The sequence below is a fragment of the Pelodiscus sinensis genome, chromosome 8, assembly GCF_049634645.1.
Source record: "Pelodiscus sinensis isolate JC-2024 chromosome 8, ASM4963464v1, whole genome shotgun sequence".
Taxonomy (NCBI): Eukaryota; Metazoa; Chordata; order Testudines; family Trionychidae; genus Pelodiscus; species Pelodiscus sinensis.
This window is the reverse complement of record NC_134718.1, coordinates 25,016-51,000: the sequence shown is the minus strand read 5'-3', so window position 1 is coordinate 51,000 and position 25,985 is coordinate 25,016. Positions and strand designations below refer to the sequence as shown.

The 25,985-nt window shown below is 47.7% G+C and overlaps 1 protein-coding gene across 7 annotated transcripts in view; it reads left to right on the top strand.

The window, feature by feature from the left end:
* ALDH18A1 (aldehyde dehydrogenase 18 family member A1) overlaps positions 1-25,985 on the top strand; it is a 98,938-nt gene that overhangs the window by 63,181 nt on the left and 9,772 nt on the right. For all 7 annotated transcript variants that reach the window (XR_012905502.1, XM_006129393.4, XM_075934429.1 and 4 more), the window contains exons 10-15: positions 7,690-7,763; positions 8,454-8,553; positions 16,484-16,704; positions 20,692-20,829; positions 20,958-21,153; positions 21,304-21,425. Coding sequence is in view for 6 of the 7 variants with exons in the window: in XM_006129393.4 (XP_006129455.2) it covers positions 7,690-7,763; positions 8,454-8,553; positions 16,484-16,704; positions 20,692-20,829; positions 20,958-21,153; positions 21,304-21,425 (851 nt within the window). In the remaining variant the exon portion in view is untranslated. The remainder of the gene's footprint in view (positions 1-7,689; positions 7,764-8,453; positions 8,554-16,483; positions 16,705-20,691; positions 20,830-20,957; positions 21,154-21,303; positions 21,426-25,985) is intronic.

Below are 25,985 nucleotides of genomic sequence, written 5' to 3'. Positions count from 1 at the left end.
CTTCTTCCCATGCTTCCAAAGTTGCGCTGTTTCTGGATGAGGCTATATTTGAGATCGCCAGCGCCATCTGGCAAACTCCTGCCATGGCCCCGCCAACAAATAAAAAGGCCGATAAGAAATATTACGTCCCGGCTACGGGGGTGGAGTTCCTGTTCACCCATCCCCAGCTGAATTCGCTGGTCATTGACGCATCACAGCAACGCGCAAAAGCCCCCCAGTACAAAACTGCTGGGGAAAAGGATAACAAACGTCTTGACCTGCTCGGACGAAAAGTTTACTCCTCGACCACGTCCATACTTCGAATGGCCAACTACTCTGCATTGCTAGCCAACCATAACTTCAACAATTGTGCGAAGTTAGTCCAGCTACTCGAACACCTGCCGGACACACAATGCCAGTTGCTCAAGGCCATTATTCGTGAGGGCTATACCGCTTCCCGTTCAGCGTTGAACATCGCCCTTGACACGGCCGACGCTGAGGCTAGAACGACAGCAACAACTGTCATTATGCACAGTACCTTGTGGCTCCATATGTTGGCGGTCCCCAGGGAACTTCAGTCTAAGGTAGAGGACTTGCCCTTTGACACAAGGCCTGTTTGTAGAGAAAACAGACCAGCTACTCCATTCTGGCAAGGACTCGCGTACCACCTTAAGAACCTTAGATATGTTTATGCCGCCTTATAGACGCAAAAAGTATACACCCTATCAGAGACAGACCGTCCCCTTATGCACAGCAACAACAGTACAAACAACAATGCCCTAAACAATGTCCTCAAAGACAATACCCACAGGCCTCCAGACCTACAATTCAGCCACAATCCAAACAACAAGTTTGCTGTGTTGCTCGAGGGATTGCCAACTCTTTCTGCCTCAAATGCCGATACCACACTTTCACCACCACCTGTGGCCCTTCCAACACCATTGGGCCACAATAACAACGGGCTATGTTATCCCCTTCACATCCTGTCCCACGAACACCCCTCCCTTCCCATCCCTTTTCAGGGACCTATCTCATGAGCTCCTCCTCAAGTAAGAGATAGAACACCTCCTCAGTATAGGAGCCACAGAGAGAGAGTGCCGCAACCCTTTCAGTGGAGAGGTATTACTCCTGCTATTTTCTGACACAGGAAAAAGTCCAGTGGTTGGAGACCCATACTGGACCTCCGTGGTCTTAACCGATACGTGCGAAGGCAACGATTCAAGATGGTTACTCTCGCCACCATCATACCGGCGTTGCAGCAAGAAGACTGGTTTGCATCCCTCGATTTACAAGATACTTACTTTCACATCACAGTGCACCCTGCCCACAGGCGCTTTCTCCGCTTCCTGGTAGGCTCCGAACATTACCAATACAAAGTACTGCCATTCGGCCTTTCATCCCCAAGGGTGTTTTCCAAGACACTTGCTGTAGTAGCGGCCTTCCTGCGTCGTCTAGGAATCATAATCTTCCCTTAACTGGATGATTGCCTCCTCAGAGCCCGATCCTTCAACGAGGCCCGATCGCAGTCTCCACAACAACCTAGGCCTGATAATCAATGTCCAGAAATCATCCCTCAACAGATTATAGACTTTATAGGCATTCATCTCTACTCTGTTACGGAACACGTCTACCTTCCCAACGCCAGACTCAGCATGATCCAAGATCTTGTTCAGGTCCTTACTACAAGCCCTACAGTTCTGGTGCTCACCTGCCTGCAACTGATAGGGCATATGGCAGCCGCAACTTATGTCATCGCCCATGCACGCCTACATTTCAGAAGCCTGCAACAATGGATATCGACTGTATACACAGCTGACAAACACAATGTGCACAGAATGGGCACCATACCAAAAGCAGTCAGGAGATCTTTGAAGTGGTGTATAATCCCCCACAACATGTTAGCGGGTATCCCGTTCCACACCCCCAGCCTACCATCCAGGTGACTACAGGCACCTCCCTGCTTGGCTGGGGGGCCCATATGCAGGACAAACAAGTGCAAGGCCATTCGTCGCCACAAGAATTGCTCTGCCATACAAATCTGCTCAAGTTATGAGTCGTGTACAATGCTTGCAACCACTTCCTCACCTGGATACGCAACCAGAGGGTACAAATTCTTACAGACAATATGACAACAGTCTATTATATAAACAAACAAGGCAGAGCCCGCTCCCGCACTCTGCGCAGGGAAGCTGTGCATCTGTGGAACTGGTGCATTCGACACAACATCATAATCAGGGCCAACTGTGCAGTTCTGCGCATGCACAGATCGTTCTGGGCATGCACAGATTGCTCCACGCCGGCTCTTCCAGCATGGGCGAGTAGATTACACTATTTGTCAAGCCCTGATCATAATTATGGCGGCATATATCCCGGGGGACGACAACACGACAGCAGACACGCTCAGGCGACATTTTGCACAACAGCACAAATAGGAGCTACACCCAGAAGTCTGAGAGCATATTCCTGTCCGATTTTGAAAATGGTGCATTCACCATGACATAATACCTGTGGCGTCCTACTTACCAGGGACCACGAATGTCATTGCGGATTTTCTCAGCAGTCACTTTGCCACGGAACACAAGTGGGAACTACACGACAGCATTCTCCACAACCTCTTTCGACAATGGGGATTTCCCCACCATAGATCTCTTTGCGACCTACCGCAACAGGAAGTGCTCCAAATACTGTTCCAGAGCCAGTCTAAGCCCCGGATCCCTAGGAGACACGTTCCTTACCAACTGGAGAGTATCTCTTCTATACGCCTTTCCTCCCATAGTCCTCATCCCCAAAGTTCTACAGAAACTGAAATCAGACAGAGCCACGATCATATTGATAGCTCCAGCATGGGCTCGCCAGCATTGGTTTCCATTCCTCCATCACATGTCGTTCGCAGGCCGATCCAGTTTCCATTACTTCCGGATCTCCTTACTCAGAATGACAGTTCTCTGCGACACCCCCAGATTCACACCCTCAAACTTACAGCATGGCTCCTAACTGGCTGAATCCGTCCAAATCCTTACGCTCTGAGCAGGTGAAACGTATCTTCATCCATAGTAGACGACTAACAACCAGGAAAACTTACCTTTCCAAATGGCACAGGTTCGCATCCTGGTGTACCGCCAACCGTCAGCTCCCTGAGTCAATGGCTCTTCCAAACATCCTTGATTACTTATTCCACCTAAAACAAACAGGACTCTCGATAGCATCTCTGAGTCCACCAGGCAGCGATCTCTGCATTCAGGCAACCGTTTGATGACACCTCCCTCTTTGCCCACCCAACCATTAAACATTTTTTCAGGAGCCTTACAAACGTGAGCCCACCACGCAATCCCACTCCTCCGGTATGGAACTTGGATACCATCCTAGAAGCCTTGATGGCTCCCTCATTTGAATCACTCGCCACCATATCTCTACGAATTTTGATGATGAAAATGGTCTTTTTATTAGCCATTGCATCAGCACGTCGAGTGGGCGAGTTATCAGCCATAATGGCAATGCCCCCATACACCGTTTTTAATAAAGAGGGGGTAGTCCTCAGACTCTATCCCAGATTCATTCCTAAGATAGTATCGAGTTTTCACATGAATGAACCAATTATTCTTCCGGTATTCTACCCGAAACCTCATGCCTCTCTGCGAGACATGGCCTTTCACACACTCAACGTCCGAAGAGCCTTGGCCTTCTATTTAGACCATACCAGACCTTTTAGACCAACTGATCGGCTAATTCTATCCCTAGCTGATAGATCTAAAGGCCAGCCCTTATCATCGCAGCAAATTTCTAAACTGATAACTACTTGCATAACAGAGGCCTATGCCTCCAAGAATATTCCGCTCCCAGCGCACCCTTGCACTAGGGCTATGGCAACCTCTGTGGCCTTCCTTAAGGGAGTTCCCCTGATAAATATTTGTAGAGCAGCCACGTGGTCCACACATGACACCTTTATTAAACACTACTTCTTCCTTCTGAGGAGGCAGTTGGACTCTGTGGTGGCATCAGCAGTGCTTTCCACAACAGAAAGATAGTGACTCTGTTTTCCTGCCTTCCGATTTGGCAACTACTGCTCTTCAGTCACCAAGAGTGGAGCACCCACGGGGACATCCTCGAAGAAGAAAGCGAAGTTACTCACCTCAGTGCAGTAACTGTCGTTCTTCAAGATGGTGTCCCCATGGGTGCTCCCCTACTCGCCCTCCTCCCTGCTTCGGAGTCCGTTTTTCTCTTGTGTTACAGATTCTGAGGTGGCCTCAAGGAACTGGCCAGACCGTGCATTTAGTCAAAGGAGCACTAATGCCATGAGACACCGTGGCGCATGCGCGGTCCAGCGGGGTACTGCTTCTGGAAAAATCTCCGTTCTGTAGCGCCGGGTCAAGCCCAGCACCAACAGTGGAGCACCCACGGGGACATCATCTCGAAGAATGACAGTTACTGCACCGAGGTGAGTAACTTCGCTTTCTCTAGACCTTTAATCATTCTTGTTGCTCTTCTCTGGATCTTCTCCAGCTCCTCCACATCTTTCTTGAAATGTGGTGCCCAGAACTGGACACACTACGCCAACTGAGGCCTAACCAGCGCAGAGTAGAGCAGAAGAATGACTTCTCGTGTCTTGCTTACAACACATCTGTTAATGCATCCTAGAATCATGTTTGCTTTTTTTTGCAACAGCGTCACACTGTTGACTCATATTTAGCTTGTGGTTCACTATAACCCCTAGATCCTTGTGGTTCACTATAACACCTAGATCCTTTTCTGCCGTACTCCTTCCTAGACAGTTACTTCCCATTCTGTATGTGTGAAACTGATTGTTCCTTCCTAAGTGGAGCACTTTGCATTTGTCTTTATTAAACTTCATCCTGTTCACCTCAGACCATTTCTCCAATTTGTCCAGATCATTTTGAATTATGACCCTATCCTGCAGATTAGTTGCAACCCCTCCCAGCTTGGTATCATCTGCAAACTTAATAGGTGTACTCTCTATGACAATATCTAAATTTGTTGATGAAGATATTGAACAGAACCGGTCCCAAAACAGACCCCTGTGGAACCCCACTTGTTATACCTTTCCAGCAGGATTGTGAACTGTTAACCATTCGTAGAGAGTATTTATTATCCAGCCAGTTATGCACCCACCTTATAGTAGCCCCATCTAAGTTGTATTTGCCTAGTTTATTGATAAGAATATCATGCGAGATCATATCAAATGCCATACTAAAGTCTAGGTATACCACATCCACCGCTTCTCCCTTTATCCATAAGACTCGTTATCCTATCGAAAGCTATCAGATCGGTTTGACATGATTTGTTCTTTACAAATCCATGCTGGCTGTTCCCTATCACATTCTTATCTTCCAAGTGTTTGCAGATGATTTCCTTTACTAAGGTAAAGAATATTATACCAAGCACAGGTGTGGGAAAGGGTGAGAGGTGCATATTATACCAAGGCAATTTGGATGCAGGAGGATGTGGAGAAGGGGATGCTGGCTTGGGGAGGGGGCTCCTGGCTGGGGAGAGTTGGGGTCAGGTGTAGGGTTAGGGTATTGAACAAGCCACAGGCTTGTGGATGTGAGGGTGCAGGAGTTTGGGTTGGGTATGTGAGGGCTCAGGGCAGAGAGGTTGGGAGTATGATGGGCTCAGGACACAGATTACGGTGTGTGGATGGTGCAGGACTGTTGTGGCAGAAGACTGAGGATGTGGGGATGTAGGAGTTTGGGGATGAGAGGTTCAGGATAGGGGGTTCCAGAAATTATTGCCCACCTCTGCTGTAGAGAGACCACTGGGAGCAGCTGCACCAGCAAGTGAGTGGCCAGCAGGGTTGGGGCTCACCATCTTGCCTGCCACCAGGCCGGGTAAGTAGCTCCCCTGCCCCTTTGCTCCCTGGTCCTTAGCCACAGCACTGGGAGGGAAGAGAAAAGGCTTCGAGCTGTGGGGCGAGAAAAGGCCCCTGGAGGCTGAGTGAGTGAGGGAGAAGGCCTCGGTGGCCTGGGGTGAGACTGGGAGGGGGAGGGAAGGCCTCGTTGGATGGGACCCCCACCCCGAGCTCCTCCCCCCGACCCTCAGTCTCCCACCCCAAGCTGCCTGCCCTGCCACCCAGATCTCCAGGGTCCTGCCCTGTCTCCTGCATCCCTCACCCCACTAGCCCCCTACCCTGAAGGAAATGGGCAAGGCTGGATAAGTCTTCTGCTATTAAATATATCCAGGTTGGTTCCAGATGTGAGCAGAAGTATTTACCAAATACTTTACCATCTCCCACTAGATTTACCTTGTGATTAAGATTCCTTTTTGTAATTCTATAATTTATATATATAATTCCTTATTGTTTTTCACTCTGTTGACTGGAACAGTTGGTCAGTATCTTTAGCATCTCAACCGTTGCCTGCATTTCTTAACTTTTAACTTACACTAATTGTCAAGAGAAACCAGGAGTCCAGATTGCCTGCCACTAGAACGTGCTCCTCTCCTAGTACTGAGAATCAATTCCAGGAGTCCTGATGGTCTCCTTGCACCAACCTCCATTCCACAATCTGGTTTGTTACATCTGATTAGGAATTATAGAAATTAGCATAAGTGAAGAAAAGAGGTGCTTTGTGGAGCAAAGAAGGTTAACTAGGTAGGTTGCAAAATACAGTTTCAGTATTCGAACATATAGTTCCTGAGCAAGTTGGTTGCTGGGCTGTGAAACTGTTATTGATCGGGATGACTGTGTTATATCTGCTGTTGGGTTGTTGTGAGTTTTGGTTAGGCTTTTGGTACTGGATTTACTTATAAATCATTTTCTGACTTTTTATTTTTGCACAGATTTATCTGGGGTAGGGGGAAAGGGGAATGTACTTTCCTGATAGAAATGTTTTTCATGGAAATATGAATTTGCTTTGTGAATGTGCATTTTTACCTGAACGTGTGTGAATCACATGCTTACTATCTCCTGGGTAGTGAGATAAAGCAAAGGAGTCGGGGCAGCCCGTGACTATAGGCCGACTCAGCCGTCGTCTGGGGCACCGCCTTCAATGGGGCACCCGACGATGATGTCACGGGGTGCCCAATGATGATGTCACTCCACTGACTCATAGACTTTAAGGTCAGAAGGGACCATTATGATCATCTAGTCTGACCCCCTGCACAGTGCAGGCCACAGAATCTCACCCACCCCTCCTAGAATAATCCTCTCACCTATATCTCAGATATTGAAGCCTTCAAATACATTGAAGACCCCAAGATGCAGAGAATCCTCCAGCTGTGATCTGTACCCCACGCTACACAGGAAGGCGAAAAACCTCCAGGGCCTCTGCCAATCTACCCTGGAGGAAAATTCCTTCCCGACCCCAAATATGGCGATCAGCTAAACCCTGAGCATGTGGGCAAGACTCACCAGCCAGACACCCAGAAAGTTCTCTATCGTAACTCCTATCATCCCTCCATTGACCTATTTCCCACTGATAATGAATGGTCAATTATTTACCAAGATCATGTTATCTCATCAAACCATCCCCTTCATAAACCCATCTAGTTTAATCTTGAAACCAGATAGATCTTTTGTCCCCACGAGCCTGACACCGTGCAGGCGGGGGCTCCAGCTGCCACAGCCTGCCTCAGGCTGCTCCTGAGGGGAGTTTGATAGTTATTTTCTCATATTTTTGGCTGTGTGTGTGAGACTTTAACATTCTCTGAGCTTGAGACATGCATGCTATGAACAGCACCAATTCTTGTGTTTCGCAGGCCCTACGGTAGAGCAACAAGGTGAAATGGCTCGAGCTGGAGGCAGGTCCCTAGCAGCATTGCAGCCTGACCAGGTAACATGCCAGTGTGGCTTCATTTATTTATTAGAACTGACGGGTATACTGCTCGTGTCACAGTAGTAGACACTTAAGACAGGTCCCTGCCTCAAATAGCTCATATTCTCACTTGTTTTGAAGGCCACCATTTAGATTATAATGTCCTGCATGAGAGGGAGAGGGAGAGATGAAGAAGGATGTGGTCTACCGAGCTGTAATTACGAAATTATGTACATTTGAAACAGCATTTTTATATGGATCTAATTATTTCAAATGCAGCTATTTGCATGTAGAGGATGCCAAAGAATAGCTGCCCCAATAGCTCTTACTGAAAGGATCCTTAAACTGCTCAAAAGGGAGCAGCTGCATGCAATCTACTGTTCAGTGTGCCACTGCATTGCAGCTGGGCTGAGTACAGGAAGGCACTGTGTACAGCATGGCACTTGCACCTTGTTGGTACGGAAGAACAGAGACCTACCAGGCAAAATGCAGGAAAGGCCAGAAGCAGGGCCTGCAGGCTTAATTGTGTAGTCCCACTACTTGCAAGGGGTAAACTGTCTGAGGTATGCTGGAAGTCAAGTTCAGGAGCCAGAGGAGAAAGGGTCCAGAGGTATGTAGATAAGAAGTGGGGTTGAGGAGACCCGGAGCCTGAATACCCGAGTCACTTGGCTTCTATGATAACAGTACAGGATTTTTCTCTCTCTGTAGAGAGCAGAGATAATCTATCACATAGCGGATCTACTAACTGACCAGAGAGAAGAAATTCTGTTGGCCAATAAAAAAGACTTGGAAGAAGCTGAAAGTAAAGGTAACATACTAATAGAGCTTACATATATGTACATACAGTAAATGCTGTTTTTAGTTGGCATGCTGGGGAAATTGAAACATTCTGGTTAACTAAAAGATGGAGTTGAGGTGCGGGAGGAGATGTAGGGACATGGGATGGTGCGGGATGCAAGCCCTGGGAGGGAGCTTGATGTGGAGGGAGGGCTGGGATATGGGGGAGTTTCGGGGTGTGAGATCAGGGAGGAGCTCACCTCAGATTGCTCTCTAGACCCTGCTGCTCTTGGAGAATGTGCAGGTAGGCAGCTTTGCACACTGCTTCTACCTGTTGGTACTGCCCCCACAGTTCTCAATGGCTTTGGTTCCCCTCACCAGGAGCAGGAGGGACAGGTCGCTGCTTCTGTGGAGCCAGGTAGGGAGCCTGCTGCTCTTGGGCCAACCAGACTATAAAACTGACTTTTCATAAAGATTAAAAATACCGGTTTATAGAGCTTTTTGGGTGGTACAGGCCGGATAACACAACTTTTACTGCACCATGAGCCTATGGCAGGCTCGGCAGGTGACTGGGAGCCAAAGTTGCAGCCTCATGGCATGTTTGGCAGGCAGCAGCCGCTGCCGCCGGGAGCCAAGGCCACCAGGCTTTGGGGCTGTGTGGAAGGTGTCTGTCGTTGCTGCTGAAGACGAAGGCTGCTGGGAGTTGGGGCCTTAGGCTGGCAGGCGGACGGCTGCTGTCAAGGGTTTTCTAATGTCATTGTTAATTCTCCTGGCTCTCAAATTGTAAATTACAACATGATTATCTCTTCTTTGACACACTTAATTTTAAAATAATAATGACCCATATAAAGAATAAGAAAGGGAACCCTAAGGCTCTTTCCTATGCTGAGTTCTGCCTGCCAAAAGTATTAGAGAGTTGTGTTTTTCTGATCCTCCGGGTTGAACTGTATCATTGTAGCACAGGTTAGAACAGCTAGCACCAGAGATTATCAGTACAAACTGCAAAGCCATGTGCAAGCCTCTCCTCTTCTCTAGGATGTGAGAAGTCCGTTTAAAAAAAAACCTCAACACAAAACTCCTTTACAGAACAATTTTTATTATACCCCCAAAAATATAAAAACAAAATTGCTTTCAATAATCAGTTAAGAACAACAAAACTTCGTAATATGTCAGCAAAGCTGAAACAGAGTAAATATATAACATGTCCCCTTTAAACAAAGAAAAGATTATTTGAAGGGAGGAAAGGGAGGCATTCTAGAACGTACAGAGCTGAGTTATAGCAATGCTTTAGCTGGAACTTGGGAAACAACAAATTATATTACAGATTTTGGGAAAAAAAGATATCCATTTAGGTATTAGAGAGGAAAACAAAAACAAACTTCATCTTGATACTTTAATACCCCTTTCTTTAGTTCTGTGCTTTAAAAACCATTTTATTTTGTTTTTTCAAATTTCAAGAGGTTAGCCTTTAATGTGGATTAATCCCTGCATTTTTAGAGACAATGGTTTTGCTGGTCTACACATGTAATCTGAAGTCTAAATCTCTCCTATATAACATCTTTGAAGAAATTGTATCCTGTTGGACCCATAGTATTGAATAACTGTTTTGCAACCACTTTATTAAAGATTGGGGTTTATCTTGATTGTATCAGGATACCAAGGGTACAGTTGTATCTATGAGATCAGTGGTGTGTCATTTTCATGAGATGTCAAGATCTGTTGAAGATAATGTTTATGTTCTATTGATAGGAGTGAGAGACTCACTGAATTTTGATTGACCTTTCCAAGGGCTTGCCAATTTAGAGGCTGGTGCTCTTTTGATAGAGCTCCTCTAATGAATCCCTTCAAAACTTTTCATATCCAAGAGATATTTTGCATAAGAACAGCAAGCTGACTTCCAGATCATTACAAACTCAAGAAAAACAACATGATTTCAGTAAATTGTCCTTCTACACTAAGTTCTCAAAACAATATTCTACTTTTATAGTCTGACATGAAGAATTTGGTTTAATGGGCAATTATACAGAGGGTTGATCAGGGAACAAAAATAGCCTATAATGCATGTTTTGAACACTAAATGTTTGTTATGCATTCGTCAATGATCTGATGATAGAGAAGTATTTATTTATAAAATACATGGCAAATCGTGAACAAAAAAAATTGAGAAGGATGACATTTATTTGCATACAATTCTGAACAGAAAAAGGCAAATATAACTGAATACAGTGGGAAATATTGAACAAGCTATACAATTTTAGGGTATATCTGGCATAGTCAGCAATTCAGAGGGTGTGTTCTACAAGGATGTATACGGAACAATCTGCAAATGTCAAATAGATACACAAAAAAGCAGAGGAATTTTGTCAGGTTATCTTACACCACTCTCCTCCCTCCACCTTCCATCTCTGCCCTACATCTACTTTATGAAAAATTGTAACAGATTTTAACAACGCACAAAAATTCCCATTTTGTCAGCAAATCAAAGTAACCAATATTAGTAGGGAATATTAGAAGGCTCTGTGGAGCCTCTTACTGACTATTTGTCTCTTGTCAGGCTTTGAGAGGCTCAGCCCTCCAGCTTAGTCAAAGAGTTCAGCCCCCTTCCTGGATAATAAACAGTCCAACTGAAAACAACAGCTAAACAGCAGAATAATGAAAGTAGAATATTGATTTTGAGAACTTACTGTAGAAGGACAGAAACTGAAATCATGTTGTTTTTCCTGAGTTTGTAATGATCTGGAGTCGGAGGACGAACTCTGCAGGAGCAGGAAAGGCTCCTGTGTAGAAAGCCAGTAAGAAAACTTCAGTGGAGCCTGAGTGGAATAGAAAAATAATGAGGCTAATCTAACATACTGAAAACTTTGCAGTATTAATTTTCTTTTTATTTGACTTAATATTAAATAAACATTTAAAGTCATGAACCTTGTTAATTACCCCTAGTTTTAGTGTTCTTTCTTTCATAACGTGTGTGTGTGTGTGTGTGTGTGTGTGTGTGTGTGTGTGTGTGTGTGTGTGTGTGTGTGAGAGAGAGAATATCTTGGGTGCCATAGAGGCGCACATATGAACAAGTGTGCATGACCTCAATATTGGTGCAGAAGACACAACTTACTCCGCTCATGGGTGGAAAATCTTAGAGGCAGCACTGTCAGGGATGTGTCTCCATGATCTGGATATCCTTAGCCTCTGGTTGCCAGAAGCTGGGAATGCTCACTCCATGATTGTTTGTTCTGTTCATTCTCTCTGAAGTATCTGGCATTGGTCGCTGTCAGAGGACAGGATACTGGACTAGATGGATCACGGGTCAGAATCAGTATGGCCATTGTTAATTAGAAGAGCTGCAAGTATGCCTCATTCAAAGGAGAGATGTCTGATTAGTCAGCATTTCGGTTGCTCTGGCCCAAGAAAAACATACATGAGGTGACATGATTGGTTTTACATATGTGATCCAGACAGCTTTGCTATGGCTGGTTGCCTGTATAGTTCATTTCAGGGCAGATCTTTTTGAGTGGAACAGTGCCTGTATAATTCCTTAGGCTGAAGTAAGGAGGTGGATGGAGCCTCGATATCTAATCTCAAGCATCTCTGAAGTATCTCCAGCATGATAAGAGGGAAAGTCTTTTTATAGATTAACCGGGTCAAAAGACAGGAAACAATAGGTAGGAATAAAGGGTCAGTTTTCAGAGTGGAGAGAGGTAACTGGTGGGATCCCCCAAGGATCTGTCCTGGGACCCATCCTATTCAACTTCTTTATAAATGATCTAGAGAACGGAGTAAACAGTGAGGTGACAAAATTTACAGATCCTACCGAACTGCTCAAGATAGTTAACTCATAGACTCATAGGCAGCCGCTTTTCTGGAATAAGCTGTGAGCTGTCTACACTGGCCGCTTGAATTTCCGGAAAAGCAGTGACGATTTACTGTAAGAAATCAGCTGCTTTTCCGGAAAAATTATGCTGCTCCCTCTAGGGCAAAAGTCCTTTTTCCGGAAAACTGTTCCGGAAAAGGACCAGTGAAGACAGCCCAGTAGTCTTTTCCACAAAAAAGCCCCAATCGCGAAAATGATGATCATGGCTTTTTTCCGGAAAAGCGCGTCTACATTGGCCACGGACGCTTTTCCGGAAAAAGGGCTTTTCTGGAAAAGCATCCTGCCAATGTAGACACTCTTTTTCCGGAAATACTTATAACGGAAAACTGTTCCGTTCTAAGCATTTCCGGAAAAAGGTGCCAGTGTAGACGTAGCCATAGACTTTAAGGTCAGAAGGGACCGTTATGATCATCTAGTCTGACCCCCTGCACAGTGCAGGCCACAGAATCTCACCCACCCCTCTTAGAATAATCCTCTCACCTATGCCTCAGATATTGAAGCCTTCAAATACTTTGAAGGCCCCAAGATGCAGAGAATCCTCCAGCTGTGATCTGTGCCCCATGCTATAGAGGAAGGCGAAAAACCTCCAGGGTCTCTGCCAATCTACCCTGGAGGAAAATTCCTTCCTGACCCCAAATATGGCGATCAGCTAAACCCTGATCATGTGGGCAAGACTCACCAGCCAGACACCCAGAAAGTTCTCCATAGTAACTCCTATCATCCCTCCATTGACCTATTTCCCACTGATAATGAATGGTCAATTAGTTACCAAGATCATGTTCTCAAACCATCCCCTTATCATAGAATCATAGAACTGGAAGAGACATCAGAAGGTCATCAAGTCCAGCCCCCTGCTCTAGGCAGGACCAATCCCATCTAAATCAACCCGGCCAGGGCTTTGTCAAGCCGGGACTTAAACACCTCTAGGGATGGAGACTCCACTACTTTCCTAGGTAACCCATTCCAGTGCTTCACTACCCTCCTAGTGAAATAGTTTTTCCTAATATCCAACCTGGACCTAATATCCCACCATAACTTGAGACCATTGCTCCTTGTTCTGCCATCCGTCACTACTGAGAACAGCCTCTCTCCATCCTCGTTGGAACCTCCCTTCAGGTAGGTTGAAGGCTGCTATCAACTCTTCTCTTCTGCAGACTAAACAAACCCAAATCCCTCAGTCTCTCCTCATAGGTCATGTGCTCCAGCCCCCTAGTCAATTTGGTCACCCTCCTCTGGACCCTCTCCAATGCGTCCACATACTTTCTATAGTGGGGGGCCAAGAACTGTACACAATACTCCAGGTGTGGCCTCACCAGAGCTTAATAAAGGGGAATAATCACTTCTCTAGATCTGCTGGCAATGCTCCTCCTAATGCAACCGAATATTAGCTTTCTGGCTACAAGGGCACAGTGTTGACTCATATCTAGCTTCTCATCCACTGTGTAACAGTGCTTGGGATTCTTCCATCCCAAGTGCAGGATTTTGCACTTGTGCTTGTTGAACCTCATCAGATATCTTTTGGTCCAGTCCTCCAATTTGTCTAGGTCACTCTGGACCCTATCCCTGCCCTCCAGCGTATCTACCTCTCCCCCTAGCTTAGTGTCATCCGCAAACTTGCCGAGGGTGAAATCCATCCCCTCATCATTAATAAAGCTGTTGAACAAAACTGGCCCTAGAATCGATCCTTGGGGCACTCCGCTAGAAACCGACTGCCAACCTGACATCGAGCCATTAATCATTACCCTTTGGGCCTGACAGTCTAGCTAGCTTTCTATCAATCTTAGTCTATTTATCCAATCCATACTTCCTTAACTTGCTGGCAAGAATATTGTGGGAGACCGTATCAAAAGCTTTGCTAAAGTCAAGGTCTATCCCATCCACTGACTTTCCCATGTCCACAGAGCCAGTTACCTCATCGTAGAAGCTAATCAGGTTGCTCAGGAAGGACTTGTCCTTGGTGAATCCATGTTGACTAACCCTGATCACTTTCTCCTCTTCCAAGTGCTTCAAAATGGATTCCTTGAGGATCCCCTACATTTTTTGGGGGGGACTGAGGTAAGACTGACTGGGCTGTAATTCCCTGGATTGTCTTTCTTCCCTTTTTTTTTTTTTTTTTTTTTTTTTTAAAGATGCGCACTACATTTGCCTTTTTACAATCATCCGGGATCTCCACAAGTTTTCAAAGATAATAGTCAAAGGCTCCACAATAACATTTGCCAACTCCCTCAGTACCCTCGGATGCCTTAAATCTGGATCCATGGATTTGTGTATGTTTAGCTTTTCTAAATAGTCCCTAACCTGTTCTTTCTCCACCAAGGGCTGCCCACCTCCTTCCCATACTGCATTGCCTAGTGCAGTAGTCTGGGAGCTGACCTTGTCTGTGAAGACAGGCAAAGAAAGCATTGAGTACTTGAGCTTTTCCCACATCATCTGTCACTAGGTTACCTCCCTCATCCAGTAAGTGCCCCACACCCTCTCTGATCACCCTCTTATTGCTAACATGCCAGTAGAAACCTTTCTTGTTACCCTTCACATCCCTTGCCAGCTGCAATTCCAATTGCGCTTTCACCTTCCTGATAACTCTCCTACATTCTTGAGCAATATATTTATACTCCTCCCTAGTCATCTGTCCAAGTTTCCACTTCTTGTCAGCTTCCTTTTTGTGTTTAAGCTCATCAAGGATTTCCCCAGTAAGCCAATCTGGTGGCCTACCGTATTTGTTTTTCTTACTGTGCATCAGGATGGATTCTTCCTATGCCTTTAATAAGGTTTCTTTAAGGTTTACTGTCAGCTCTTGGAGTCATTGTGGATAGTTCTCTGAAAACATCCACTCAGTGTGCAGCGGCAGTCTAAAAAGCAAATACAATGTTAGGAGTAATTAAAAAGGGGATAGAGAATAAGACCAGAAAATACCTTATTTCCTCTATATAAAACCATGGTACACCCACATCTAGAATACTGTGTACAAGTGTGGTTGCCTCATTTAAAAAAAGATACCTAACCACTGGAAAAGGTTCAGAAAAGGGCAACAAAAATGATGAGGGGTTTGAAATGGGCCCATATGAAAAGAGATTAAAAAGACTGGGGCTTTTCACCTTAGAGAAGAGTACACTAATGGGGGATATGATAGAGGTCTATAAAATCATGATTTGTGTGGAAAAAGTGAATAAGGAAAAGTTATTTACTTATTCCCATAATATAAGAACTAAGGATCACCAAATTAAATTAATAGGCAGCAGTTTTAAAACAAACAGAAGTTTTTCTTCATCCAGCACAGTCAACCTGTGGAACTCCTTGCCAGAGGATGTGGTGAAGACCAGGACTTAACAGGGTTCAAAAAAGAGCTAGCTAGATTCATGGGGATTAGGCCCATCAATGGCTATTAGTCAGGATTGGTAGGAATGATGTCCCTAGCCTCGGTTTCTCTGGAAATGGATAACAGAAGTAGGATCATGTGAGGATTCCTTGTTGTGTTCCCTCCCTCTGGAACATCTGGTATTGGCCACTGTCGGCTGACAGGATACTGGGCTGGATAAACTGTGGGTCTGACCCATTATGGCCGTTCTTATGATATAATCCAGTGGTTTTCACACTTTTTTTTTTTCTTATGACCCAGTTGAAGAAAATTGTTGCCTGTGACTCAGCATCATTTGACTAGTGAGCTCTGGAGCGGGGCTGAGTGTGAGAGCTTTGGGGCGCAGGAGGGAGCTCCAGCTTTGGGTGGAAGTCAGGGCTGGGGCAGAGGGGCTTACCTTGAGCAGCTCCTGGTCACGAGTGCAGTGGGAATGCTAAGCAGCTTTATGCCACTTCTGGTACTGCAGACCATGCTGTGCCCCAAAAGCAGCTAGCAGCAGGTTCCCAGTCAAGGTAAGTGTGGAGCTAGGGCTCAGGACAGGGGCAGTGCACAGAGCCCTGTGCACTCTGTCCCCCATCTAGGAGCCAAGCCTATGCCAAGAAATGCAGGAAGCTGTCTTAGCACCCCCACTGTCACCTGATTGCCCTGCAGCAGTGATACCAGGGCCTGACATTCCATGACCCGGTACTAGGTCATGACCTGTTGTTTGAAAACCACTGATGTAATCATCTCTTATTTCAGGGAGATTGGCACTTCCTTTGATGAAACGACTGAGTCTGTCTACATCCAAGCTGAATAGCTTGGCCATAGGACTTCGTCAGATTGCAGCATCCTCACAGGAGAGTGTTGGCCGGGTCATTCGCAAAACACGAATAGCAAAAGACTTAGAGCTGGAGCAGGTGACTGTGCCTATTGGAGTCCTGCTGGTGATCTTCGAATCCCGTCCTGATTGCCTCCCACAGGTACGGGATGAGGGGAAATAAAACTTGTTTGTTTGAGACCTCTTGGGTGTAGTCCTCTGCACTGCAGGCAGCAAAAGGAAAAATAGTCTTATTGGTGCAGTGCGAAGTGAAACTGCATTCAATTCTTAATTTCCAAAGGACTGTCTTGTCTTAAACTGGATTTTATTGGCATACTACCCTCTCCATCAGATTTCTCCTCTCGCTTCTACTTTGTTTAGGGTAATCAGCTAGTTTGTGATGGCTTAATACGCAGATGGGAGAGTTTTTTCACTTAATGAATTGCAAATGTATTCAAGAATTGTACCTATTTGAATGTACAGTCACAGCATCATTGAATCCTAGGACTGGAAGGGACCTCGAGAGTCATCGAGTCCAGTCTCCTGCCCTCATGGCAGGACCAAGTACTGTCTAGACCAGTGGTCCCCAACCATTTGACGTCGCCGGGCGCCAGGGGGTGTGGCCGTTCGCCTGCCGGGCACCAGAGGGCGGGGATACTTGCTCACCAGGGGGCAGGGCCGGGTATAGGCCACACCCCCACGAGCCTGGGGCCGGCGCCCCCCATAGCCGCACACCAGGGGCCAGCGCCCCCCATGCGCCGCGCGCCTGGAGCACTGACGGCCGCTTTGCCGCGTGCCCAGGGACAGCGCCCCTCCCTCCCCATAGCCGCGTGCCCGGGACCGGCGCGCCCCATGCGCTGCGTTCCCGGAGCACGAGCGGCCACTTCGCCGCACGCCCGGGGCTGGCACCCCTCGTCCCCCCCTTCCCATAGCCGCGCGCCCGGGGCTGGCACCCCTCGTCCTCCCCTTCCCATAGCCGCGCGCCCGGGACCAACACCCCCCCCAATAGCCGCACGCCCAGGGCTGGCACCCCTCGTCCCCCCCTTCCCATAGCCGCGCGCCCGGGACCGACACCCCCCCAAATAGCCGCACGCCTGGAGCGAGGGCGGCCAGTTCACTGCGCGCCTGGGGCCGGCGCCCCCACCCCCGATAGCCGTGCACCCGGGGTCGGCGCTCCCCGTGTGCTGCGCACCTGGAGCACGGGCGGCCACTTCGCCGCGCTCCCGGGCCCGGCTCCGGCACAGCGCATGTGCCACGTGTGCAGGGCCAGGCTAGCCCCGAGCACTTTCCCATATGATATGTTTGCTCAAGTTGCTAGCTCTTCGTTGGAGGGAACACCGGATACATAGATGCTCAATGAGCACAATGGGGCCTGGTTGGACATCTGAGCACTATTTAATGCCAATATTAAATGCTCCTCTAACTACTTATTCCTAGCCTTAGACACATGTCAGAGTCTGACAGTGTATATAGTGTGGTCTCCCAAGGGGTCTGTCCTGAGTTGGATGCTACCCAGTATTGTTATTAATGAATTGTATAATGGAGCAGAGAGCATGCTTATAAAATTTGTGGATGAGAACCAAAGTGAAAGGAGTTTCATGCACTTTGGAAGTGGATTAGAATTCAAAAGACTTTATTTCAGACCAGTTCTCTAGTTTAGCCACAAGATGAAATTCAATGAAGACAAATGCAAAGTGATTGACTTAAGAAAGAAAAATGAAATGCAAGATAGGGATTAACTGGTGAGGGAGAAGTATAGCAAAAATATCTGGGAGTTAGAGTATCACAAATTGAATGAGCCAGGCCTTCCTTACAGAGTTGGGCCTGACTCCAGCACCGGCACACCAATCAGACCCTGTGCCGAGCACCAAGGCCTCAGTGCACAGTTCCCCTGTAGTACTGCCCATCAGCCTGTATTGCTCCCCTCTCTGGCTTTAGCGAAACAGTCAAAGAGGATGGCAAGGGGTTGTTCACCACCATCCTGGAAACATCAGGATAAATCTACAGGTGAGCATAGATCCACATTGGACAGCTCTCAGTCCACCTTGGGCTCATGGGGCCTAGCTCAGATAGAGCAGTGCACCTCAGCCCACTCTGTGCCTGCCTTCCTGGACATGAGTAGGACCCTGAGCCTCATTCAGGTGCCCTCCATGCCAGAGGCCCTGCAGGCTGCTCAAGAGATAATGACTCTGCCAGTGACAGTCACCCAGGCCTCTGTGACTCCTCGCTCTAGGGGCAGGCCCATGCTTAGTGCCATTGGCTCTCCATACCAACGGTATCAAATGCCATCAAGGGAAGGATCTAGATGCCATTCCCCACATGTGACCACTGGTAGGATAAGCCAGTTCCATTGACCCCTCTTCAATTGTCAGGCTAGGAGCCCTGGCATAAACCATTAATCTTTTTTTTTTTTTTTTGTTCTCTGAATTCTTTCCTGTTTGTCCACAGTTATCCCAAAATGTGGCTCCCAGAACAGGACAAAATATTCCAGATAAGGCCTAATGGGCAAGGAGTAGAGTGGAAGAATTACTACTTCTACTACAGGTTGAACCTAGCCTGTCAGAGGCTGGGAATAGGGGAGGGCTCATTTGATGATTCCCTGTTCTGCTCACTCCCTCTGGGGCATCTGATATTGGCCACTGTCAGAAATCAGGGTACTGGGCTAGACCAGTATGGCTGTGCTTACGGTCTTACGTTCTAACCTCTCTAGTCCAGCTCTCTGGTCTGGCAACATCCGTGGTCCAGCATAATTTTAGTTAGCTGGATGTCCACTTGTGGGTGTGGCCAAGTTTCTCGCAGTCCCATAAAGTTTTTTTACAGCCACTAGTCCTGGCTCTGTGTTCTGTGTTGTTGTTTAGCTCTAATTTACCCCTAAATATGTTCAAAGAGCCCAGTAAGCAGTGGAAGTGTTGGTAAGGCTGCTAGAAAATATTGACATCCCGTGGTTTGGCAAATTCTGTTTTGGCACCAGTCTGGTCTAGGGAATGTAAGTGACTAGTCAAGTCAATATTCAGCTAGTCGCTTCCCTGTGCTGCTGCCCGCCCCCCTCTGCCCCCCCCCAGCTGCCTCTAGCAAAGGGTGAGGAGCAGGAGCCATCTTAAAAGCTGGTTACCCCCAGCACCATCTCTGCAGGCGGCCAAGGGAGGCAGACACACAGTGGGGGACCAGGCACAAGTTGGGCATCAGCTGTCCTAGCTCATACCTGGTCCCAGATGCTGTGCCTCTTTTTTTAAATGTAGTAAGAGCTGCCTGGCTCTTACTAGAGTTAGAAGGCAGAGGTGTAGCGGGGGACCGGTCGCAAGCCAGGAATCAGTTGATTCCCTGCTCTCACCCATTCCCAGACGCTGCACTTCTGATTTTTAAATGTAAAAAGAGCCACTGATTCCCACCTCACGACCAGTCTCCCACTGCACCTTTGCCAGGTGGCTTTCTACATTTAAAAGGCAGAGCCACAGCGGGGTTAGCTCCTGGGATGGTGCGAGCAGGGACTGCTTAGTCCCTGCTCACGCTGTTCTGGGGACTAACTCCACTGCTGTTCTGTAGTTCAAATGTAGTAGGAGCCAGGCGACAGTCCGACTCCTACTACATTAAAACTGCAGAGCAGCAGCGGGGGTAGCGAGCGTACCCCCGCCCCAACTCAGTTAGTTAATTACCTGCATGTTAACGTCCTTAGTCATATCCTGAGGGTGCTGGACTAGAGAGGTTCAACCTACAATATAACACATCATAAAATGATGTTTGCTTTTTTTGCAATAATGTTACACAATTGATTTGTATTTAGCTTGTGATCTGCTGTGACTGCCCTGCCTCCCCCCATCCTTTTCCATAGTTGCAATCCCCTACCAGCTTGGTATCATCCACACATTTAATAAATATACTCTTGATGCACAATACCAGCAGAAGAGCTTTTTGTAGATCAAAAGGTTTTCTCTTTGACTTAACAGAAGTTGGTCCAATGAAAGAGATTACTTCACCCATCTTGTCTAACGCCAGACAAAGGACCCAGGGAGATCTAGGCTTAAAGATCAAAATAGCAGTATAGCCAGCCTGGCAGGAAGAGAGCAGAATGTCCCCCTGGAAATATATCCATAGCCAGCAAATGTAGTAGATCATTTCTGTGATACTAATGGGTTCTCTCTTTTTCTCACAGGTGTCCGCTTTGGCTATTGCCAGTGGAAATGGCTTGTTACTTAAAGGAGGGAAGGAGGCAGCGCATAGCAATCAAATCCTTCACCATCTAACACAAGAAGCACTTTCCATCCATGGGGTCAAGGATGCAGTGCAGCTGGTGAGTGCCTAGATGTGAATCTAGGATTTGTTGCCATATGCGTGCACTGCGCATACAAGACTTTCTGAAGAACACCTTGCTCTAAGTCCATCACAGTCGGTAATAGCTTCTTGGGTTGATTGCTCCAGGTGAACACCAGGGAGGAAGTAGAAGATCTTTGCCGTCTGGATAAGCTGATAGATCTGATCATTCCGCGTGGCTCCTCTCAGCTGGTTAGGGATATCCAAAAAGCTGCTAAAGGAATCCCGGTTATGGGGCACAGTGAAGGGATCTGCCATGTATATGTGGATTCGGACGCCAGTGTAGAGAAGGTCACCAGAATAGGTAAGATGGGAGAGGCCTTTTCATTCTGAGAGGTTGACGGAGGTTGATATGAAATACTGGATATGTTCTCTTAGATCTGTACCTCCTCTGCTTTTTAATACCTTCTCATATGGAGTGGTACGTAACCAATTGTCCATTCTTTAACCCCAGTCAGAGATTCAAAATGTGAATATCCTGCTGCCTGTAATGCTCTGGAAACGCTATTAATTCACCGGGACTTGCTGCGAACCCCTTTATTTGACCAGATCATCGACATGTTGAGAGTCGAACAGGTTAGTCAAGCACGGCTCACTTAATAAAGAGAATCATGTTCAGTTAGTAACTTAGCTTGGCAGACAGTGGGACTGTGTGAAGCAGTGATGTGCAGAACCTCTCTTCAGCAGCTAATAATCGAATGTGAGTATAGCAAATACCATCCCATGTTAAGATATAAGCTTTGGAGCTCCCTGCCACCCAAGGTGCTGCAGAGAAGTGACCCTAGAAGCAGTTCCTTCTGAACTCATGCTGCTGCTGAGCCTGAGGAGTTCCCTTGTGAATAACGAATCTTGTTCCTTCCCTTGGGCTACATATGTTCTCTTCTTTTCATCTCCTGGAACTAGGAGCAAGGGACCCTCTTTGTCCTAACCTCTTCCATAAGCTGTGCTGGCCCACCAGCAGTGTTCTCGCTAGTTTTTTATGTTAATGTGTGAACAGACTTGTTATGTGCACCAATATGGAGGTGATGTATCAGACGACAGCTGTCTTTCTGCATATGGACAGTGTGTGGTGCAGGTGGAGCCAGGTAGCTGTGGTAAGGGCTGTAAGGGAGGGGAGATGATGGCTCCAGCTGGAAGCGTGGGCTCTGGAGAGGAGCTGGCAATGAGGAGTTTGTGGTGTAGGAGGTGGATCTAGATTTGAGAGTTTCAGGATGGGGAAGGGTTGGATTTTGGGCTTACCTTGGCTGCTTCTGGTTAGCTACACAAAGGCAGGTTGTTTGATGTCTGTGTGACCTGGGGCATGGCACTTAGCCCAGGAAGTAGCCAGCAGGTCTGGCTTCTGATTGGAGGGTGCAGGAGTGTCTGTGGCATGCCATTGCATGCTGCTGTTGCCCACCACTACTGCCGCCCAGCTCCGATTGACTGGGAGCTGGCCAGTGGAAGTGCGGAGCTGGTGTTCAGGGTGGGAGCAGTGCTCGTGGCCCTCTGGCACCTGTCTGGGAGCTGGACCTGTTGCTGGCCACTTCCCTGCCAGCCCCAGCACAGAGCTGTCCAGCCATTGTGGTTCCATCCTGGGGCTGGTGGGGAAGGGCCCACGCTCCCCCAACCATGGCAGCTTCCCTGCTGCAGCCTTGAGCCTCTACACAGAGCTTAATAGCCAGTGTGCAGGCCTGAATAGGATTCTGCATGGCCATGCTGCTTAGAGGGAACTTTCCCATCAGCACCAATTCTTTGGAGTCCCTTTTCTTTGTCTTATTCTCACCCAATTTTTTCAGTTTTCTTCTACAACACTCCCATTCCTTCCTCTTGCACCTGCTCTCTCATTCATTTGACCTCCACATACAATATGCCTTTGTTCCTTCCTTTCTTGCTCCTCTAGGATCTCAGCCAAAACAACAAAGCAATGCTAATACATGATTTCCTAAATTTCAGACCTGGTACTGCACTTCCAGCGTCTGCTACTAGAATAGGCTCTGGACAGGGACGTTGTTAAAATCCTGTGAGTTGCAGAGAGAGGCAGGATTCTACACCCAAGTTAAGTATCAGAGGGGTAGCCGTGTTAGTCTGAATCTGCAAAAGCGACGAGGAGTCCTGTGGCACCTTATAGACTAACTGAAGTGTAGGAGCATAAGCTTTCGTGGGCAAAGACCCACTTCGTCAGATGCATGTAGTGGAAATTTCCTGCCTCTGGAAATTTCCACTACATGCATCTGACGAAGTGGGTCTTTGCCCACGAAAGCTTATGCTCCTACACTTCAGTTAGTCTATAAGGTGCCCCAGGACTCCTCGTCGCTTTTACACCCAAGTTAGACCTTTCATATGGATGAACATTACATGATATGACCTGTTATGCTAGTTGTATGTTCAGGCTGTGGTTATTAACACAAGAAATACATGGTTAAATAGAAAGTGAGCCATGTCTCCTGATAACAAATTCCAAAATAAGTATTAAGAAAACAATAAACAGAAAACTGATCTATCAGTCTTGGTGGTTAACAATAATGTGAACCAGGATAGCTAGTTGGTGATCAATATTTGCAGTTCTTTGAGTGCTTATTCATGTCCATTCAACTTAGGGGCGTGCTCACCACTAGGGATGTAATAGTGTAGTCGATTAACCAATATGCAAATGCTTATATGTTAATTCTATAGACTAAACACATTTCTCTCCTCCTCCCTCTCCCCACCCCTCCACCTGCCAGTAACTTTTTTAGCAGGCTAGCCAGCAGCCCAGCTTAGTCCTGGCTCATGCCAGGTCCAGGACCTAACCCCACGTCTCTTCATTTAAAGTGTATTAGGAGCAAGGCAGGCAGGCAGCCTGGTTCAGTTCTGGCTCATGCCGGGTCCGGGAGCTCAGCCCCTCCCCTGGATAAGGGCTGCTGCCGTCTGATACAGAGGCAGCAGTGTGGAGTTGCAGGGGGCTTGCCGGGAGTGCGACTGAAGTATGCTGGCTTCTGGCCCTACCCCCAGAAACTATAGAATAGTTGACTAACCAGTAAGAGTTCATGAGGTTAACCGATATTTAGTATCCCTACTCATAGAATCATAGGACTGGAAGGGACCTCAAGAGGTCATCGAGTCCAGCCCCCCGCCCTCAAGGCAGGACCAAGCCAGAAGTTTTACTCAGAGCAGTACCCATAGGGGCCTGGGTCTCAACACCCTCTGGAATGGCAGACACGCTGCATTATATAGGACACTCCCAGGCCCCTCCCTCCTTAGTTCCTTTTTGCTGCTCCAGCGTTGGCCTTAGTGTTCTTATTCCCTCGCTTGTCAATAGTTTCTTTTGTGCTGTAATAAAGTCATTAACAGTGAGTTAGTCCCTGCTGGGACTTTACCTGGGGTCAAGCATGCCTCGTTTTCCCGGTTTTAAACCCCGTGCTGTGTGCCGCAGGCCTATGCATTAGCGACTCTCGTGCTGACTGTCTTCGTGACTTAGGTGAATCCCATGTCTCTGCTAAGCGCTGGGTTTGCACTTCTTCCCTCCTGGGACCATAAAAGAAAGGGGAATTCATTTAAAGGTGCTACTAATGGAGTTGCCATTAGCACTGCAGGAGCTACACTCCAATTCAGTGCTGAGTACCACAGCCTCAGTGCAAAGTGCACTGCTGGCACCTCCTATGGAGCACCGGGGGTCTTTGGCCCAGTCGAACAGGGCTGAAGAAGTTGGCCAAAGACAGCTCTCCTGACTGTAAGGGGAAAGCCAAGGGGGATTGTCCGTCAGACTGCGCCAAGGACAAGTCCCCAATGCAAGCGGCCAGCCCCAGTCCAACTCAGTGGCCGCTCGTGGCTGTTGACATTCAGCACCCCCCTCTGCCCCACATGCGCATACAGGAGGCCTTTAAGTGACACAGGACATACTCTGTATGCCAGTGCCATCATCGATGGGGCTGCCTGGGCCCAGGCATTGGGGAAAGCTGCCGCTCGCTACCCAGTTGCCAAGCATTCGACACTTACAATCTCCGGTGTGCCCGGATCAGAGGGCTCGCCATAGTCCCACCAGGTCAGTACAGGTATTGATGCAACGTCATCGACTCTGGCACCCCGGACATTGGAGCGCAGACCTGTGGACGCATGCGCTCAGTGGCCATAACAGTACCGTAGAGAGAGTGCTGCTCCGTACAGTTTGCACCACGCCAGGCACTATTCACTGTCTCCACACTGCTGCTCTCCTCAAGCCTGATACTCACCAGTATCAAGTATCTCGGGTCTCTGAGCCCACTCCCGCAGGTTGCAGTCAGCCTCACGGCGCTGGAGATCACTGTCTCAACACTGTCACTTGAGCTCTCAGAGCTCCTTTTGGGACCACAGGAGCCTGCCAACTAAACGCTGCAGGCCCTGCACGTGGTCACTGAGATCGTTCTCAGCACCGTAAGGAGTGTTTATTACGCTCCAGATCTTGGGATTCTGCCAGTGTCCGATCAACAGGTGCAGCCTCAGACTCGGCCTCCCTGCCACTGGTGCAGCCCTCTGCCCCATGGTCAAAATGTTACATGGTTCCGCAGATGGCCTCTCAGAGCCCTGGCCTCAGCAATGGCAGGTGCAGTGGTGCCCTTGGACTCCCTGGGGCTTCCAGGTTCGGCTGCAGGTGGCAGGCTCAGTAACCGGAGCCTCGGACCCATCCTCGGTGCCTCCAGGAAGCCAGGTTCCGGCACTGGAGATGGGGGATTGTCTCACCCCCGGGTTGAGGGAAAGGTCAATGGATCAACCACTATCCATTGGGGGGGGCCACTGCTTCTTGGTCCGCATTGCGGGATGAGGCAATTGTAGCCCCACCACCTGTCCCAGGAGGTCTGCGACTCCCTCTTGACAATCCTTGGCCTTACCCTTGAATGAAGGGGTGACTAAGATCCCTAGGGTGCTGTGCAGACACCCTCTTTGATTCGGCTCATCTCCAAGAGAGCAGAAAGGAAATAATTGGTGCCTGCCAAGGGCTATGACTACCTCTACGTTGGCAACCTTTTGAAACCAAAAAGCCAAATTACATCAAAATTCAGAACAAGTGGTTAACAAAGAACCGTGTAAGAGTGCTCATTTGTGTGACTGAAAATATATAACGTAATATTATTGATAATTGACATGATTAATCATAGCAGAAATGAAAAGTACTCTCAGACTTTATTTAATGGGACTTCTTTT